This window comes from Pongo abelii, chromosome 12 (genome assembly GCF_028885655.2).
Source record: "Pongo abelii isolate AG06213 chromosome 12, NHGRI_mPonAbe1-v2.0_pri, whole genome shotgun sequence".
NCBI classification, from domain to species: domain Eukaryota; kingdom Metazoa; phylum Chordata; class Mammalia; order Primates; family Hominidae; genus Pongo; species Pongo abelii.
The window spans coordinates 42,695,352-42,714,062 of record NC_071997.2 but is presented as its reverse complement, the minus strand read 5'-3'; the positions used below and the strand labels follow the sequence as shown (position 1 = coordinate 42,714,062).

Genomic DNA, 18,711 nt, shown 5'->3' with positions numbered 1-18,711 from the left:
ATTATAATGATGACTGTACAGGTTCTTGAGTGACTGAAGCCATCATTAGCATTGTTATTATTTTTGTTTAGTTGCATCTCCATAGCAGCTCACATTCACAATGTGCTTTGCAATTGTTCCTTAGCAATAGCCCTCACAAGATTCTCAGGAGGAGAGGATTAATCAGGATTAACATTTCTGTGTTGCCTAAGGAGGAACCAAGGTAAGCAGAAATGTAGCCAGTTGGCTGGCATCACTGTTGCTTCAGGATTCATCCTTAGACACCCAAGCTTCTACCCTAGTCTGGTGCTACACTTACTTGCTTACATCCAAGTGTGGTTATTTCTGTGGCTCTTGTTATAACTACTATAGCACATAGCACCAAGTCTATGAAGGAGAATTAGACTGGCATTAAACCAGAATAAGAGATTTTGCACCTGCAATAGACCTTATGACATCTAACCAACGCCATTATTTACAATTAAACAGGAGCAGAGGGAATACTTTATCCAACTCACACAAGCTGCTTTCCTCCCAGATCTGTGCTTTTCTGCTTTTATTATTTTTTAGAGATGGGGGCTTCTCTATATTGCCCACACTGGACTCAAACTCTGGGCCTCAAGTGATTGTCCTGCCTCAGCCTCCTGAATAGCTGGGACTACAGGGGCATGCCACCACACCTAGTTCATTTCCTTTATTTAAAATATACATGGCTTAAACTCCAACTGGGAACCCAAAACATTTATTTGCTAAGAGTCTGGTGTTCTGCCACCTGAACTAGGCTGGCCACGGGAATTATAAAAGCTGAGAAATTCTTTAATAATAGTAACCAGGCAACACCATTGAAGTCTCATATGTAAAAATCCATGCCTTCCTTTCTCCCAATCTCCATTCCCAAACTTAGCCACTGGCTTCTGGCTGAGGCCTTACGCATACCTCCCGGGGCTTGCATACAACTTCTTCTACAGAAGACGCACCTTGGGCATATCCTACAGAAGACCAGGCTTCTTTCTGGTCCTTGGTAGAGGGCTACTTTACTGTAACAGGGCCAGGGTGGAGAGTTCTCTCCTGAAGCTCCATCCCCTCTGTAGGAAATGTGTTGACAATATTCAGAAGAGTAAGAGGATCAAGACTTCTTTGTGTTCAAATACCACTGTTCTCTTCTCTACCCTGCCCTAACTAGGAGCTTGTCACACCATACTCTGAGGTGATTTATGCCTTAATCAAGCAAACTTCCCTCTTCAGAAAAGATGGCTCATTTTCCCTCAAAAGTTGCCAGGAGCTGCCAAGTATTCTGCCAATTCACCCTGGAGCACAATCAACAAATTCAGCCAGAACACAACTACAGCTACTATTAGAATTATTATTATTAATAAATTCCTCTCCAAATCTAGCCCCCTGACTTCTGATTTCACGATTTCTCCCTTCCTCCTAGAAACTTGATAAGTTTCCTGCACTTCCCTTTTTCTAAGACTACATGTTTGTCATCTGATAAAGCAAAGCGGTGAATAAATGAACCAAATCAATAACTTCTGGAATATCTGCAAACAACAATAATATCAGCTATGCCATCTTTCATTATTTTAGCCAGTATCGAGTTGAATGAACATAGAAAAATACAAAACTGAATTCTTCCCTGTAAATTCCCCGTTTCGACGACGCACTTGTAGCCACGTAGCCACGCCTACTTAAGACAATTACAAAAGGCGAAGAAGACTGACTCAGGCTTAAGCTGCCAGCCAGAGAGGGAGTCATTTCATTGGCGTTTGAGTCAGCAAAGGTATTGTCCTCACATCTCTGGCTATTAAAGTATTTTCTGTTGTTGTTTTTCTCTTTGGCTGTTTTCTCTCACATTGCCTTCTCTAAAGCTACAGCCTCTCCTTTCTTTTCTTGTCCCTCCCTGGTTTGGTATGTGACCTAGAATTACAGTCAGATTTCAGAAAATGATTCTCTCATTTTGCTGATAAGGACTGATTCGTTTTACTGAGGGATGGCAGAACTAGTTTCCTGTGAGGGCATGGGTGAATACAACTGAGGCTTCTCATGGGAGGGAATCTCTACTATCCAAAATTATTAGGAGAAAATTGAACATTTCCAACTCTGTCTCTCTCTTACCTCTGTGTAAGGCAAATACCTTATTCTTGTGGTGTTTTTGTAACCTCTTCAAACTTTCATTGATTGAATGCCTGTTCTGTGCAATAAATTAGGTTGGGCACATAAGGAATACCAACATAAATAAAACATTCTAAAAGAAGTTTACGATCTAACAAAGGAGACAGGTACATAGCAAACTAATTCAAAGGAGCTAGAAGATGGAGAAAATGCTGAATGTGGACTAAGTCATTCAACAAAGTTTTCAGGAAGCACAAAGAGGAGAGGCTCCCCTCACAGGTATCTGGATTAGAGGCTGGCTGAGCTGATGGTGGCTGGTGTTCTCTGTTGCAGAAGTCAAGATGGCCAAAGTTCCAGACATGTTTGAAGACCTGAAGAACTGTTACAGGTAAGGAATAAGATTTATCTCTTGTGATTTAATGAGGGTTTCAAGGCTCACCAGAATCCACCTAGGCATAACAGTGACCAGCATGGGGGCAGGCTGGCAGAGGCTGTAGAGATGTGTACTAGTCCTGAAGTCAGAGAAGGTTCAGAGAAGACCCAGAAAAACTAAGCATTCAGCATGTTAAACTGAGATTACATTGGCAGGGAGACTGCCATTTTAGAAAAATTATTTTTGAGGTCTGCTGAGCCCTACATGAATATCAGCATCAACTTAGACACAGCCTCTGTTGAGATCACATGCCCTGATATAAGAATGGGTTTTACTGGTCCATTCTCAGGAAAACTTGATCTCATTCAAGAACAGGAAATGGCTCCACAGCAAGCTGGGCATATGAACTCACATATGCAGGCAAATCTCACTCAGGTGTAGAAGAAAGGTAAATGAACACAAAGATAAAATTACGGAACATATTAAACTAACATGATGTTTCCATTATCTGTAGTAAATACTAACACAAACTAGGCTGTCAAAATTTTGCCTAGATATTTTACTAAGTATAAATTATGAAATCTGTTTTAGTGAATACATGAAAGCAATGTGTAACATACAATCTGTTTGGTTAAAATAAAAATGAAGTGCTTCAAAACCTTTCTTTTCTCTTAAGGAGCTTAACATTCTTCCCTGAACTTCAATTAAAGCTCTTCAATTTGTTAGCCAAGTCCAATTTTTACAGATAAAGCACAGGTAAAGCTCAAAGCCTGTCTTGATGACTACTAATTCCAGATTAGTAAGGTAGGAATTACTCTACCTATGTGTATGTGTAGAAGTCCTTAAATTTCAAAGATGACAGTAATGGCCATGTGTATGTGTGTGACCCACAACTATCATGGTCATTAAAGTACGTTGGCCAGAGACCACACTGAAATAACAATTACATTCTCATCATCTTATTTTGACAGTGAAAATGAAGAAGACAGTTCCTCCATTGATCATCTGTCTCTGAATCAGGTAAGCAAATGACTGTAATTCTCATGGTACTGCTATTCTTACACAGTGGTTTCTTCATCCAGAGAGAACAGCAATGACTTGAATCTTAAATGCTTTTGTTTTACCCTCACTAGAGGTCCAGAGACCTGTCTTTCATTATAAGCGAGACCAGCTGCCTCTCTAAACTAATAGCTGATGTGCATTGGCTTCTTCCAGAACAGAACAGAACTATCCCAAATCCCTGAGAACTGGAGTCTCCTGGGGCAGGCTTTATCAGGATGTTAGTTATGCCATCCTGAGAAAGGCCCCGCAGGCCGTTTCACCAGGTGTCTGTCTCCTAACATGATGTGTTGTGGTTGTCCTCTCTGACACCAGCATCAGAGGTTAGAGAAAGTCTCCAAACATGAAGCTGAGAGAGAGGAAGCAAGCCAATTGAAAGTGAGAAATCTACAGCCACTCACCAATCTGTGTTATTGTGTTTGGAGACCACAAATAGACACTATAAGTACTGCCTGGTATGTCTTCAGTACTGGCTTTAAAAGCTGTCCCCAAGGGAGTATTTCTAAAATATCTTGAGCATTGTTAAGCAGATTTTTAACCTCCTGAGAGGGAACTAATTGGAAAGCTACCACTCACTACAATCATTGTTAACCTATTTAGTTACAACATCTCATCTTTGAGCATGCAAATAAATGAAAAAGTCTTCCTAAAAAAATCTTTTATCCTGGAAGGAGGAAGGAAGGTGAGACAAAAGGGAGAGAGGGAGGGAAGCCTAATGAAACATCAGTTACCTAAGACCAGAATGGAGATCCTCCTCACTACATCTGTTGAATACAGCACCTACTGAAAGAACTTTCATTCCCTGACCGTGAACAGCCTCTCAGTTTCTGTCTTCCTTCCTCATAGAAATCCTTCTATCATGTAAGCTATGGCCCACTCCATGAAGGCTGCATGGATCAGTCTGTGTCTCTGAGTATCTCTGAAACCTCTAAAACATCCAGGCTTACCTTCATGGAGAGCATGGTGGTAGTAGCGACCAACGGGAAGGTTCTGAAGAAGAGACGGTTGAGTTTAAGCCAATCCATCACTGATGATGACCTGCAGGCCATCGCCAACGGCTCAGAGGAAGGTAAGGGGTCAAGCACAATAATATCTTTCTTTTACAGTTTTAAGCAAGTAGGGACAGTAGAATTTAGGGGAAAATTAAAACTGGAGTCAGAATAACAAGAAGACAACCAAGCATTAGTCTGGTAACCATCCAGAAGGAAAATTAATTTTTATCCTTCTCCAGGAGGGAGAGATGAGCAGTGGCCTGAATCGAGAATACTTGCTCACAGCCATTATTTCTTAGCCATATTGTAAAGGTCGTGTGACTTTTAGCCTTTCAGGAGAAAGCAGTAATAAGACCACTTACAAGCTATGTTCCTCTCATACTAACTATGCCTCCTTGGGCATGTTACATAATCTTTCCGTGATTCAGTTTCCTCTACTGTAAAATGGAGATAATCAGAATCCCCTACTCATTGGATTGTTGTAAAGATTAAGAGTCTCAGGCTTTACAGACTGAGTTAGCTGGGTCCTCCTGACTGTTATAAAGATTAAATGAGTCAACATTCCCTAACTTCTGGACTAGAATAATGTCTGGTACATAGTAAGCACCCAATAAATGTTAGCTATTATTATTATTATTTTTTTTTTTTTTTGAGACCGAGTCTGGCTCTGTCACCCAGGCTGGAGTGCAGTGGTGCAATCTCGGCTCACTGCAAGCTCCGCCTCCTGGGTTCATGCCATTCTCCTGCCTCAGCCTCCCGAGTAGCTGGGAGTACAGGCATCCGCCACCACTCCCAGCTAATTTTTTATATTTTTAGTAGAGACGGGGTTTCACCGTGGTCTTGATCTCCTGACCTCGTGATCCACCGACCTCGGCCTCCCAAAGTGCTAGGATTACAGGCGTGAGCCACCGTGCCCGGCCTATTATTATTATTATTACTACTACTACACCTATATGAATACTACCAGCAATACTAATTTATTAATGACTGGATTATGTCTAAACCTCACAAGAATCCTACCTTCTCATTTTACATAAAAGGAAACTAAGCTCATTGAGAGAGGTAAACTGCCCAATGGCACACATCTGTAAGTAGGAGAGCCTCAAATCTAATTCAGTTCTACCTGAGTAAAAAAATCATGGTTTCTCCTCCATCCCTTTACTGTACAAGCCTCCACATGAACTATAAACCCAATATTCCTGTTTTTAAGATAATACCTAAGCAATAACATGTGTTCACCTAGAAGGTTTTAAAATGTAACAAAATATAAGAAAATAAAAATCACTCATATTATCAGTGAGTTTATTACTGCCAACACTACGGTATGTTTCCTTAAAATCTTTGCTATACACATACCTACATGTGAACAAATATGTCTAACATCAAGACCACACTATTTACAACTTTATATCCAGCTTTTCTTACTTAGCAATGTATTGAGGACATTTTAGAGTACCCGTTTTTCACCATTATAAGCAATGCAACAATGAACATCTGTATAAATAAATATTCATTTCTCTCACCCTTTATTTCCTTAGAATATATTCCTAGAAGTAGAATTTCCCAGAGCCATGAGGATTTGTGACGCTATTGATATGTGCCACTTTGCAGAAATGTGGTGGATCTGCACTCTCTGTGACATATATAATTATTTTTAATGCATTCATTTTTTTCTCAGAGTGCATTTGTTTGAAAACATAGATGGGAAATACTGGTAGTCTTCCTTGTCAGTTAGAAACACCCAAACAATGAAAAATGAGAAAGTTGCGCAAATAGTCTTTAAAAACAACGAAACTATTGCCTGAGGAATTGATGTTTAAAAAGAAGCACATAAGTAACAACAAGGATAATCCTAGAAAACCAGTTCTACTGCTGACTAGGTGATTTCACTTCTCTTTGCTTCCTCGTCTGGATTGGAATATTCCTAATACCCCCTCCAGAACTATTTTCCCTGCTTGTACTAGAGTGTGTATATCATCTGTGTTTGTACATAGACATTAATCTGCACTTGTGATCATGGTTTTAGAAATCATCAAGCCTAGGTCAGCACCTTTCAGCTTCCTGAGCAATGTGAAATACAACTTTATGAGGATCATCAAACACGAATTCATCCTGAATGATGCCCTCAATCAAAGTATAATTCGAGCCAATGATCAGTACCTCACAGTTGCTGCATTACATAATCTGGATGAAGCAGGTACATTAAAACGGCACCAGACATTTCTGTCATCCTCCCCTCCTTTCATTTACTTATTTATTTATTTCAATCTTTCTGCTTGCAAAAAACATACCTCTTCAGAGTTCTGGGTTGCACAATTCTTCTAGAATACCTTGAAGCACAGCGCCCCCATAAAAATCCCAAGCCAGGGCAGAAGGTTCAACTAAATCTGGAAGTTCCACAAGACAGAAGTTTCCTATCTTTGAGAGTAAAGGGTTGTGCACAAAGCTAGCTGATGTACTACCTCTTTGGTTCTTTCAGACATTCTTACCCTCAATTTTAAAACTGAGGAAACTGACTATCAGACATATTAAATGATTTACTCAGATTTACCCAGAAGCCAATGAAGAACAATCACTCTCCTTTAAAAAGTCTGTTGATCAAACTCACAAGTAACACCAAACTAGGAAGCTCTTTATTATCTCTGGTAACATATTTGTGAGGCAAAACCTCCAATAAGCTACAAATATGGCTTAAAGGATGAAGTTTAGTGTCCAAAAACTTTTATCACACACATCCAATTTTCATGGCAGTTTCAACAGTATACATATTTTCAAAGGTCCAGAGAGGCAATTTTGCAACAAACAAGCAAGACTTTTTCTGATTGGATGCACTTCAGTTAACATGCTTTCAACTCTACATTTACAAATTATTTTGTGTTCTATTTTCCTACTTAATACTATTAATATTATTCTGCAATTTTCCCAATATTGACATCACATATGTATTTGCCATTTTTAATATCACTAGACAATTCAATCAGGTTGCTATGTTGGTCCCTTGGGTTTACTTTAAATAGCTTGGTTGCAAATATCTTTGTATATATTATTGTTTTTTCTCCTATCTGGTAATTTATTTGAGCACATCCCAAAGTGGAATGCCTAGATCAATGGGCATAAATAATTTGACAGCTCTTATTAAACGTTATTCTGTAAGTAAAAACTGAACTACTTTTCAGTATCACTAGCAACATATGAGTGTATCAGCTTCCTAAACCCCTCCATGTTAGGTCATTATGAACTTATGATCTAACAACTTACAGGGTCTTATCCCACTAATGAAATTATAAGAAATTCAACACTTATTCAGCCCCCAAGGATTCATTCAATGTAGAAAATTTTAAGAACATTAGCCAAGTATTTACCTGCCTGGTGAGTGTGGAAGACATTGTGAAGGACACAAAGATGTATAGAATTCCATTCCTGACTTCCAGGTATTTACACCATAGGTGGGGATCTAACTACACACACACATACACACATACACACACCATGCACACACAATCTACATCAACACTTGATTTTATACAAATACATGAATTTACTTTCTTTTTGGTTCTTCTCTTCACCAGTGAAATTTGACATGGGTGCTTATAAGTCATCAAAGGATGATGCTAAAATTACCGTGATTCTAAGAATCTCAAAAACTCAATTGTATGTGAGTGCCCAAGATGAAGACCAACCGGTGCTGCTGAAGGTCAGTTGTCCTTTGTCTCCAACTTGCCCTCATTTACATCTCATATGTTTGTAAATAAGCCCAATAGGCAGACACCTCTAACAAGGTGACACCGTCCTCTTTCCTTCCTACCACAGCCCCCACCTGCCCACCCCACTCCCATCGATTCCAGAGGCATGCCTAGGCAGGATCTATGAGAAAATATAACAGAGAGTAAGAGGAAAATTACCTTCTTTCTTTTTCCTCTCCCTGCCTGACCTTATTCACCTCCCATCCCAGAGCATCCATTTATTCCATTGATCTTTACTGACATCTATTATCTGACCTACACAATACTAGACATTAGGACAATGTGGCCTGCCTCCAAGAAACTCAAATAAGCCAACTGAGATCAGAGAGGATTAATCACCTGCCAATGGGCACAAAGCAACAAGCTGGGAGCCAAGTCCCAAAATGGGGCCTGCTGCTTCCAGTGCCCCTCTCTCTGCATTGATGTCAGCATTATCCTTCGTCCCAGCCCTATCTCCACTACCACTTTCCCCCTCAAACACTCACACACACAACAGCCTTAGATGTTTTCTCCACTGATAAGTGGGTGACTCAATTTGTAAGTATATAATCCAAGACCTTCTATTCCCAACTAGAATTTATGTGCTTGCCTGTGCTTTTCTACCTGGATCAAGTGATGTCTACAGAGTAGGGCAGTAGCTTCATTCATGAACTTATTCAACAAGCATTATTCATTGAGAGCCTTCTATTTTTCAGACATAGTGCCAACAGCAGTGTAGACAGTGGTGCATCAAAGCCTCTAGTCTCATAGAACTTAGTCTTCTGGAGGATATGGAAAACAGACAACCCAAACAACCAACAAAAGAGCAAGATGCTGCAAAAAAAAAAAAGAATAGGGTGCTAAGATAGAGAAAAGTGGGAGAGTGCTATTTAGACAAAGTGGTAAGAACAAAGCCCCTTGTGAGATGAGAGCTGCCGACAGAAGGGGGCGGGTCATGGTTGTGGGTTTGGGGGTAGGACATTCAGAGGAGTCTGAATGCACCCAGGCCCTATAACTTCAAGATGGTAAGGACAGCTCCAAGAATCAGAAGCATTCTTGGAACTGGAGCATTTTGAGAAGGAGGAAAAATATGCAGAGACTAGTGCTTGCAGAGCTTGCATTTGGATTTCATTTGAGGTACAATGAAAACCCATTAATGGGTTTCAGACAGTGCAATGGCCTGACCTCACTTATATTTTCTAAAATAGAAAACAGATAAGAAGGAAGGCAATAGAGAAGCAGAAAGTCCAATGAGGAGGTTTCACAGCAGTCATGGGGGTGGGGTAAGGAAAAGAAGTGGAAAGAAACAGACAAAATTGGGTTATATTTTGGAGATAGAACCAACAGAAGGAAGAGGAGAAACAACATTTACTGAGAAGGGAAAAACTAGGAGAGGAATAGGTTTGGGAAATAAATTCTGCTGACATTGGAAACCCCAAGGAAGCCTCAAAAGTATATTTACTTGCTTTAGATTTAAAAGAGTAGGAAACAAGCATCTCAACTTGGAATTTGAAATCTATTTTTCCATAGAAGTATTGGTAAATTCTACTCATACTCAAGAGGAAAGTACATTCTAAAGAGAATATATTGAAAGAGTTTAGTTACTGATATACTTAGGAATTTTGTGTGTATGTGTGTGTATATGTGTGTGTGTGTGTTTAACCTTCAATTGTTGACTTAAATACTGAGATAAATGTCATCTACATGCTAAATTGATTTCCCAAAGGTATGATTTGTTCACTTGGAGATCAAAACGTTTAGGGGGCTTAGAATCACCAGTGCTCAGATTTGATGCAAAATGTCTTAGGCCTATGTTGAAGGCAGGACAGAAACAATGTTTCCCTCCTACCTGCCTGGATACAGTGAGATACTAGTGTCACTGGCAATCTTCATAACTAATTTAGATCTCTCTCCAATCAACTAAGGAAATTAACTCTTATTAATAGACTGGGCCACACATCTACTAGGCATGTAATAAATGCTTGCTGAATGAACAAATGAATGAAGAGCCTATAGCATCACGTTACGGCCATAGTCCTAAAGTGCTGTTTCTCATGAAGGCCAAATGCCAAGGGATTGAGCTTCAGTCCTTTTTCTAACATCTTGTTCTCTAACAGAATTCTCTTCTTTTCTTCATAGGAGATGCCTGAAATACCCAAAACCATCACAGGTAGTGAGACCAACCTCCTCTTCTTCTGGGAAACTCACGGCACTAAGAACTACTTCACATCAGTTGCCCATCCAAACTTGTTTATTGCCACAAAGCAAGACTACTGGGTGTGCTTGGCAGGGGGGCCACCCTCTATCACTGACTTTCAGATACTGGAAAACCAGGCTTAGGTCTGGAGTCTGCTCACTTGTGCAGTGTTGGCAGTTCATATGTACCATGTACATGAAGAAACTAAATCCTTTACTGTTAGTCATTTGCTGAGCATGTACTGAGCCTTGTAATTCTAAATGAATGTTTAGACTCTTTGTAAGAGTGGAACCAACACTAATATATAATGTTGTTTGTTATTTAAAGAACACCCTATATTTTGCGTAGTACCAATCATTTTAATTATTATTCTTCGTGACAATCTTAGGAGGACCAGAGCTACTGACTATGGCTACCGAAAAGACTCTACCCATATTACAGATGGGCAAATTAAGGCATAAGAAAACTAAGAAATATGCACAACAGCAGTTGAAATAAGAAGCCATGGACCTAGGATTTCATTTCAACTGTTTGCCTTCTACTTTTAAGTTGCTGATGAACTCTTAATCAAATAGCATAAGTTTCTGGGACCTCAGTTTTATCATTTTCAAAATGGAGGGAATAATACCTAAGCCTTCCTGCTGCAACAGTTTTTTATGCTAATCAGGGAGGTCATTTTGGTAAAATACTTCTTGAAGCCGAGCCTCAAGATGAAGGCAAAGCACGAAATGTTATTTTTTAATTATTATTTATATATGTATTTATAAATATATTTAAGATAATTATAACATTGTATTTATGGGAGCCCCTTCATCCTGAGTGTGACCAGGCATCCTCCACAATAGCAGACAGTGTTTTCTGGGATGAGTAAGTTTGATTTCATTAATACAGGGCATTTTGGTCCAACTTGTGCTTACCCCCTAGCCAGGAAACTCTGCATTCTAGTACTTGGGAGACCTGTAATCATATAATAAATGTACATTAATTACTTTGAGCCAGTAATCGGTCTGATCTTTGACTCTTTTGCCATTAAACTTACCTGGGCATTCTTGTTTCATTCAATTCCACCTGCAATCAAGTCCTACAAGCTAAAATTAGATGAACTCAACTTTGATAACCATGAGACCACTGTTATCAAAACTTTCTTTTCTAGAATGTAATCAATGTTTCTTCTAGGTTCTAAAAATTGTGATCAGACCATAATGTTACATTATTATCAACAATAGTGATTGGTAGAGTATTATCAGTCATAACTGAATAAAGCTTGCAACAAAATTCTCTGACACATAGTTATTCATTGTCTTAATCATTCTTTTACTGCATGGTAATTAGGGACAAATGGTAAACGTTTACATAAATAATTGTATTTAGTGTTACTTTACAAAATCAAACAAAGATTTTATATTTTTTTCTCCTCTTTGTTAGCTGCCAGTATGCATAAATGGCATTAAGAATGATAATATTTCCGGGTTCGCTTAAAGCTCACATTACACATACACAAAACATGTGTTCCCATCTTTATACAAACTCACACCTACAGAGCTACATTAAAAACAACTAGCAGGCCAGGCACGGTGGCTCAGACCTGTAATCCCAGGACTTTGGGAGGCCAAGGTGGGAAGATCACTTGAGGTCAGGAGTTCAAGACCAGCCTAGGCAACATAGTGAGACCTCATCTCTACAAAAAAAAAAAATAAAAAATAAAAAAATGAGCTGGACATGGTAGTACACACCTGTAGTCCCAGCTACTCGGGAGGCTTGAGGTGGGAGGATCACTTGAGCCTGGGAGATGGAGGCTGGCCAGTGAGCCATAATCACACCACTGCACCCCAAACTGGGCGACAGTGTGAGACCCAGTCTCAAAAGATAAATTTTTTAAAATGTTAAAAAAATACAAAAGAGAATTTTAAAAGAACAACTAATAGATCCAAGCATGGATGCAAGATATATTTCGTTGGAAAATCAAGGTTAAAATCAAGGGATCTTGGAATTAGGTGTGGTAGATTTGGGTAAGGAGTAGTCTAAGATGACCCTGTTTCTTGGTACTGGAGACTGGATGAGTGGCAGCGTCTTAACCATATTTTTGGTAGAAATATGGAGGTCTTCTCCATTCCAGGATGAATGATGAGTAAAATTTTAGGCATATAATTTGAGCTACTAGAAGGACACTCAATTGCAGATGTACAATGGGGAGATGATAACATATCTGAAACTCAGAAAAGTAACTATATATAGATATGGAAGACATCAGTAGGTATGTAGCAGATAAAATCCTAAAAGTGATGTCAAAGGGAGAAGAGAAGTATATGGTGAACACTGTTGGTTGTCCATGCAATCGCCATCTCTTCTTCTTCCTTACTGACAGAACCCTGATTTCATTGAGAAGTCAACATGCCCTTCCCCAGTGGATGAATCCAATTGGTTTAAGATTATGTTCATTCTATTCTTACATGACTAAGTCATGTTGACTTAATCCTATCAAATGAGATGTCGATCTGGAAACAACCTCTGGAAAAGATTTTCTACCTTGATAAAATAAAGAGCCATATAGATGATCCTTTATCTTCCTTCTTCCTTGAATGAGATATGTTCTATGAGGAAGTGAAGCTCAGAACTGTGGTCAGCAACTTGCAACGACTGGGAAGTCAGAGCCACACAATGAAGAATGCAGAGTGGAAGGAGAAAAAGAGCCAGCATCTCTGACAACATTGTTACACCAAGAACCTACCTCCAGATTTTAAGAAAACAAGAAATGCTACTGTTATTAAGCCATTTTCACTGGGTTTGCTATGACTTGCAGTCAAATCTAGCTTAACTGATACAGAGTGCCACAGAGACCTGGTCTCTCATTTGTCTCACCCTGTTCTTTCTAGCAGCCATGACTTTCCTAGGGCTTCCTTACCCCAAGTCTGGCTAGAGCAAGACTAAGTAAGACTTGATTCCTTACTGTCCTTTTGTTTTAAGAAATATTAAAGAATTATTTTAATATTAATATATTTTAAGAAATAAGGAAATACAAAACACTGAGCAAGCAACACAAATTCAAGAAATCTTAAAAAGTATAATAGCTGCTCAGTCTCTGATTAACAGTGAAATACGGAATCATTGTAGAAATGGCCTTGGAGTGTTATTCTCCCAGGCCAGCTATCCTTATGGTCTGCCCCACCTCCCTCATTGCCTAAACAGTAAGAGAGTCACCATGGTGAGACTCAACAGTCTTAGCACAGAACTTGTTACAGTCTATTTCTTTTCTTACGGTCCTATATATCAGGTTCCAAATCAATGAGAGTAAAGCCAAATCCCTGCCTTTAAACCCAAGGGACAGAAGCAAAAAGCCAAAAGATATTTCCCTAACCTTCCTCCCACTGAGTAGACTCCTCTGACATTTAAAAACACCTACACTTGAAATTTGAGGGGTGATGGAATTGTTGAGATGGTAATAATTATTGTGGTGGATATAAAATATGCTCATGTATCTATATCTCTGAATGACTGAACGATTTATAAGTTTAATGGTTATATACATTTCTGACTTTTAAAAATGAATGTATGAGTATATGACAATATAACAATTTACAAAAAATTTATTATCTACAACACCTCACTGGACTATACATAAAATAGATTAAATTATACCTCAGTAACAAGGGATTTTTTTAGTTTACAAGGAAAAAACTCTTTATTCCATTTATTGCGTTGTGTATGCAGAGTGGTCTTTTTTTTTTTTTTGTACCCTCTCTCAACCCTAGGCATGAGATGTTCATTTATCCTAAAATGCTCTATAGGGTAATTTACCTTTCTTGTGGATACATTGTTTGCATTTCCCTGTCATTGGCTCTCACTGGCCAAGAACACCTTTGCTCCTTCTCTAAAACTTATTCCTTACCAATTTTTCTTTTTATCAGAGTGGCTGACAGACAAACAAAGGGTGTTACGCAACCTTATGAGCAAAGAGGCTAAGCTCTGGAGGGAAAACTGAGGTCTGGCTCAAAAGTATACATCCCTGGGCCTCACCTCTGGAGATTCAGTCAGTTTGGGTAGACCTTGAGCATCTTATTTTTTTTAAGCTCCAAAAGTAACTCTCATGTTTATCACTGGTTAAGAACCACTGCATGAAGAGAGTCCCAGATTAAGGATGGTTTTATTATAGTGTTAATAATGGCTTCCCTTTGGGCAAGTCAATCCAGGGTTAGAAGAGATTAGAACACACAACTTCCACCAATTCAGTAGAGGCCTTCTCACAGCCACAGGGCCACTGGCAGGCCTCATTTGGAAATAAGGTACTCAACAGCACAAGTACCCCCATTTTATATACTCACTTATACTTGTGTAGCAGCTGAGGGGCCTGCCAAGCAGGTGCTTGCCTTTGGCGTCACTCTTCCAAAAGGTCTGGAGTGCTTTGCCCAATTGAGAGAGGCCTATGGAATAAGAAAAACATGAGTGGATGGTCCCTGTCTTATCTTCTCAACTCTCCGCATTCTAAAAAACGACTTTGGCTCCTAGCATGACAAGAGCCTTGATTTTCAGAGGAACACTCCCTTCTCATCTCCACCAAGAAGTAGAGCTAATTTCCTTCCACACAGCTCCTATTCACTATTTCGTAGATGGTGAAGTCATTTCTTTGTCATGTAAGGAGAAATGCTGTTACTATTTTTTAAAACAGAAAGGAGAGGGTTTATGGAGATTACAGACAGGTATTCTTGATATGAATGTATTGCATCAATTTAGAGGATTATTCAACAGATGTTTTGTGCATATGTAGAATAAAATGCTGCAATCCCAAGGTCTCAGGCTGGGATCACTAAGAACAAGTCATGCTGCAGACCTCATTACCACTTTTGATGGGATTACCTGAGTGGCATTGGCAGGTATATCTCTATTGTGGCAGTTAGTGGACTGTGGCTTAATGTCATTAAGCATTTGGATCAGATAGATAATTCGTCTTGTTCTGATCCATACCAAAGGAGTTTTCTTGAAGTTGTTTTGTATTTGTTTTTGTTTTTGTTTGTAGAGACAGGGTCTCACTATGTTGCCCAGGCTGTTCTCAAACTCCTGTCGTCAAGCGACCCTCCCACCTTGACCTCCCAAAGTGCTGGAATTACAAGTATGAGCCCCTGCACCTGGCCTTCACCAAAGGAAGTTCTTATTATAGATTTCCTGCATATTTGCCTACAGGAAGATGATGCACTGGCTAGAGGTGTGAATGTCAGGTCTCTTCTGCCATTCTAACCCTGTTATAAAGTAAAATTGGCTCTCCATCTTATAATTTAGTCTCCTTGAATTTAGAATACTGTAGAGTTTGGAATCAAGACTGGATTCAAATCTCATTTACTTTGTGATTTGGGCTAGTCTTTTAATCTCTCAATGTCAGTTTCCTTACTTGTAAAAATGGAGATAGTCATTACTATTAACATATCAAATATTTGTAATATCAAATGAGATAAAATACAGAAAGAGCTTAGCATAGCACCATGGATTTAGAGTGTTTGATTCATTCATTATTTTACTTAAAAGTAGCTATTATCACTTTTACTTAGTGAATGCATCCCTGAGAATCTAATCCACAATCACGATACCAATTAAATCAAGTTCTGAATCCACACTGAGGATTGGCTCAAGCAATTTTCCCACCTGGGTGAAGGTAAATATTCTACAAACCATCAGGTAAAGTCACTTGACCAGCCAGTCAGCCATCTTTGGTGACTTCAACCCAGCCATACTTATTTCTTTTCTGGGAGGGTTGCGGGTGTGGTTCATAGAGATGGGGTCTCTCTATGTTTCCCAGGATGGTCTCAAATGCCTGGCTTCAAGAAATCCTCCTACCTTGGCTTCCCAAAGTGCTGGGATTACAAGCATGAACCACCGTACCCAGCCTGTATTTTGATTTTTACCATTGCATTTAGCAAAGTCTCTACTGATATTGTGGTAGACAAGGCAGAGACATATGGGCTATAAGAGCTAGTAGTATTATTGAATGGGCTTGTGGCTACTTATACATAGTGTGGTTACTGTATTGAAGGGATCTTTAAACGGAGAAAGCCCTATTCATTCAAAAGACATTAATTTAGTTTCTATTTTGTGCCAAGAACAATGAATATAGTGGCCTACCCTCAGTTTACAGACTAGCAGGGAGAAAGATAAGCAAATAATCAAGCTAATCACAATCCTAGAGAAAGGGATGTTTTGTGTGAGACTGAAAGATGATTAAGAGTCAACAAAGAGACTAGCCTGGCCAACATGGTGAAACCCCGTCTCTACTAAAAACACAAAGAAAATAATTAGCTGGGAATGGTGGCAGGTGCTTGTAATCCCAGCTACTTGGGAGGCTGAGGCACCAGAATCACTTGAACACAGGAGGTGGAAGTTGCAGTGAGCTGAGATCACACCACTGTATTCCAGCTGGGAAACAGAGTGAGGCTCCATCTCAAAAAAAAAAGTAAGAAGACAACTGACCCAATTTAAAAATGGGCAAAGACTCTGAATAGAGATATACAAATGGCCAGTAAACACATAAAAAGATGCTTAACATCATTAGTCATCAAGGAAATACAAATAAAAACCACAATGTGATACCATTTCACAACCACTAGGATGGTTGTAATTTAAAAGATGGACAATAACAAGTGTTGTTGAGGATGTAAACAAACTGGAACTTTCATACACTGCTGGTAGGAATGTAAAATGCTGCAGCTGCTTTGGAAAACAGTCTGGCAGTTCCTCAAATGGTTAAAGATAGAATTATCATATGACACAGTAATTCCTCTCATTAGGTATATACCCATGAGTGCTGAAAACATGTCTACACAAAAACTTATACATGAAAGTTCATAACAGCATTATTCATAATAGCCAAAAAGTGGAAAGAACCTAGATGTCCATCAACTGATGAATGGTAAATAAAATATTGTATATCCTCACAATAGAATACCCAGTCATAAAAGAATGAAGTACTGACACATGCTATGTGGATAAACCTTGAAAACAGCATACTAAGTGAAAGTGAAACTTAACCAATAGTCCCATAGACTGTTCTTTCAGTTAAACATAGAAATTGACGCCTCTGGTCTTAAAGCTCGAAGCTTACATTTGTTTTGTTTGAGTTCCTTCCTGGGGAAAAGACCTTCAGGCCTCTCAAAAAAAAGTATCAAAGAACTGAAACTCGCCAGATCACCACATCCAGGCAATGAGACTTTGGACCACTCATTCATCAGGATTGCTTCCTTGCCCCTCCCTGGTTCCGGTTTTCTTATGCATTGTTACATTTCTTCCCTGCTATCTAAACCCCTGGTTTTAGGTCAGGGAGATGGATTTGAGATTGAGCTCCCATCTCCTCAGCTGCAGCACCTGATTAAAGCCTTCTTCCTTGGCAATACTTGTCATCTCAGTGATTGGCTTTCTGTGCAGCGAGCAGCAGGACCTAGACCAAACCCATGATATTTTGGTAACAAAAGAAGCCCATCAGAGACCACAAATTGCATAATTTCATATATATGAAATGTCCAGAAGGCAAATCTATAGAGATGGATAGTAGATTCATATTTTCTAGGGGCTGAGAGGAGGGGAAAATGGGGAGTCACTGCTAATGAGTATAGGGTTTCTTTAGGGGGTGATGAAAATGTTAGAAAATTGAATTGTATGCTGTAAGTGGGAGAATTGTACGGTATGTGAATATCTCAATAAGTCTGCTAGAGTAAAAATAATAATAATCAACTAAGAGAAATGAGAAAGAAAGGTTGGATTCCCAGACAGAGAGGAGTGTGGAAAGAAAAAAACAAAGTGTCTGGATAACACTGAGCAAGGTGAGAGTAGTGTGGGCTAAGGCTAAGGGAGGTGACTAAGACTGAGGGAGTAAAAGGCCAAGCCCTACAGGGGCTCATAGGTCATTAGCCTGAGAGCAATGGAAAACCGTTAAAGCCACCAGGATTGTCCTGGTGTGGTGGCTCACACCTGTAATCCCAACACTTTAGGAGATGGAGGCAGGTGGATCGCTTGAGCCAGGAGTTCGAGACCAGCCTGGGGCAACATGGCAAAACCCCATCTCTACAAAAAATACAAAAATTACCCAGATGGGTGACTGAGGTGGGAGGATCGCTTAAGCCAGAGAGGTGGGGGCTGCAGTGAGCTGAGATCATGCCACTGCACTCCAGCCGGGCAATGGAGCCAGATCCTTCTAAAAAAAAAAAGGCACCAGGATCATGGAGAGCTACAGTGCATACTTTGATGAATGAGTTAAGAATTTTATTTATTTATTTATTTATTTATTTATTTATTTGGAGA

The 18,711-nt window shown here is 39.4% G+C and overlaps 1 protein-coding gene across 1 annotated transcript; it reads left to right on the top strand.

The window, feature by feature from the left end:
* The first annotated feature begins 1,678 nt into the window (after positions 1-1,678).
* Positions 1,679-11,709, top strand: IL1A (interleukin 1 alpha). Its single transcript, XM_002811788.3, has 7 exons — positions 1,679-1,759; positions 2,425-2,479; positions 3,436-3,484; positions 4,370-4,592; positions 6,542-6,712; positions 8,085-8,209; positions 10,377-11,709. Exons 2-7 carry the CDS (start codon positions 2,433-2,435, stop codon positions 10,575-10,577), a joined length of 816 nt encoding a protein of 271 aa, XP_002811834.2. The 5' UTR covers positions 1,679-1,759; positions 2,425-2,432; the 3' UTR covers positions 10,578-11,709.
* The last annotated feature ends 7,002 nt before the right edge of the window (positions 11,710-18,711 follow it).

What these genes read in the sequence shown, in the direction of transcription:
- IL1A (XM_002811788.3), top strand. Translation starts at nt 2,433, where the DNA reads ATGGCCAAAGTTCCAGACATGTTTGAAGACCTGAAGAACTGTTACAG. An exon ending in ATCATCTGTCTCTGAATCAG is followed by an intron (nt 3,485 to 4,369) that starts GTAAGCAAATGA and finishes CCTTCCTCATAG; the next exon opens with AAATCCTTCTATCATGTAAG. An exon ending in ACATAATCTGGATGAAGCAG is followed by an intron (nt 6,713 to 8,084) that starts GTACATTAAAAC and finishes TCTCTTCACCAG; the next exon opens with TGAAATTTGACATGGGTGCT.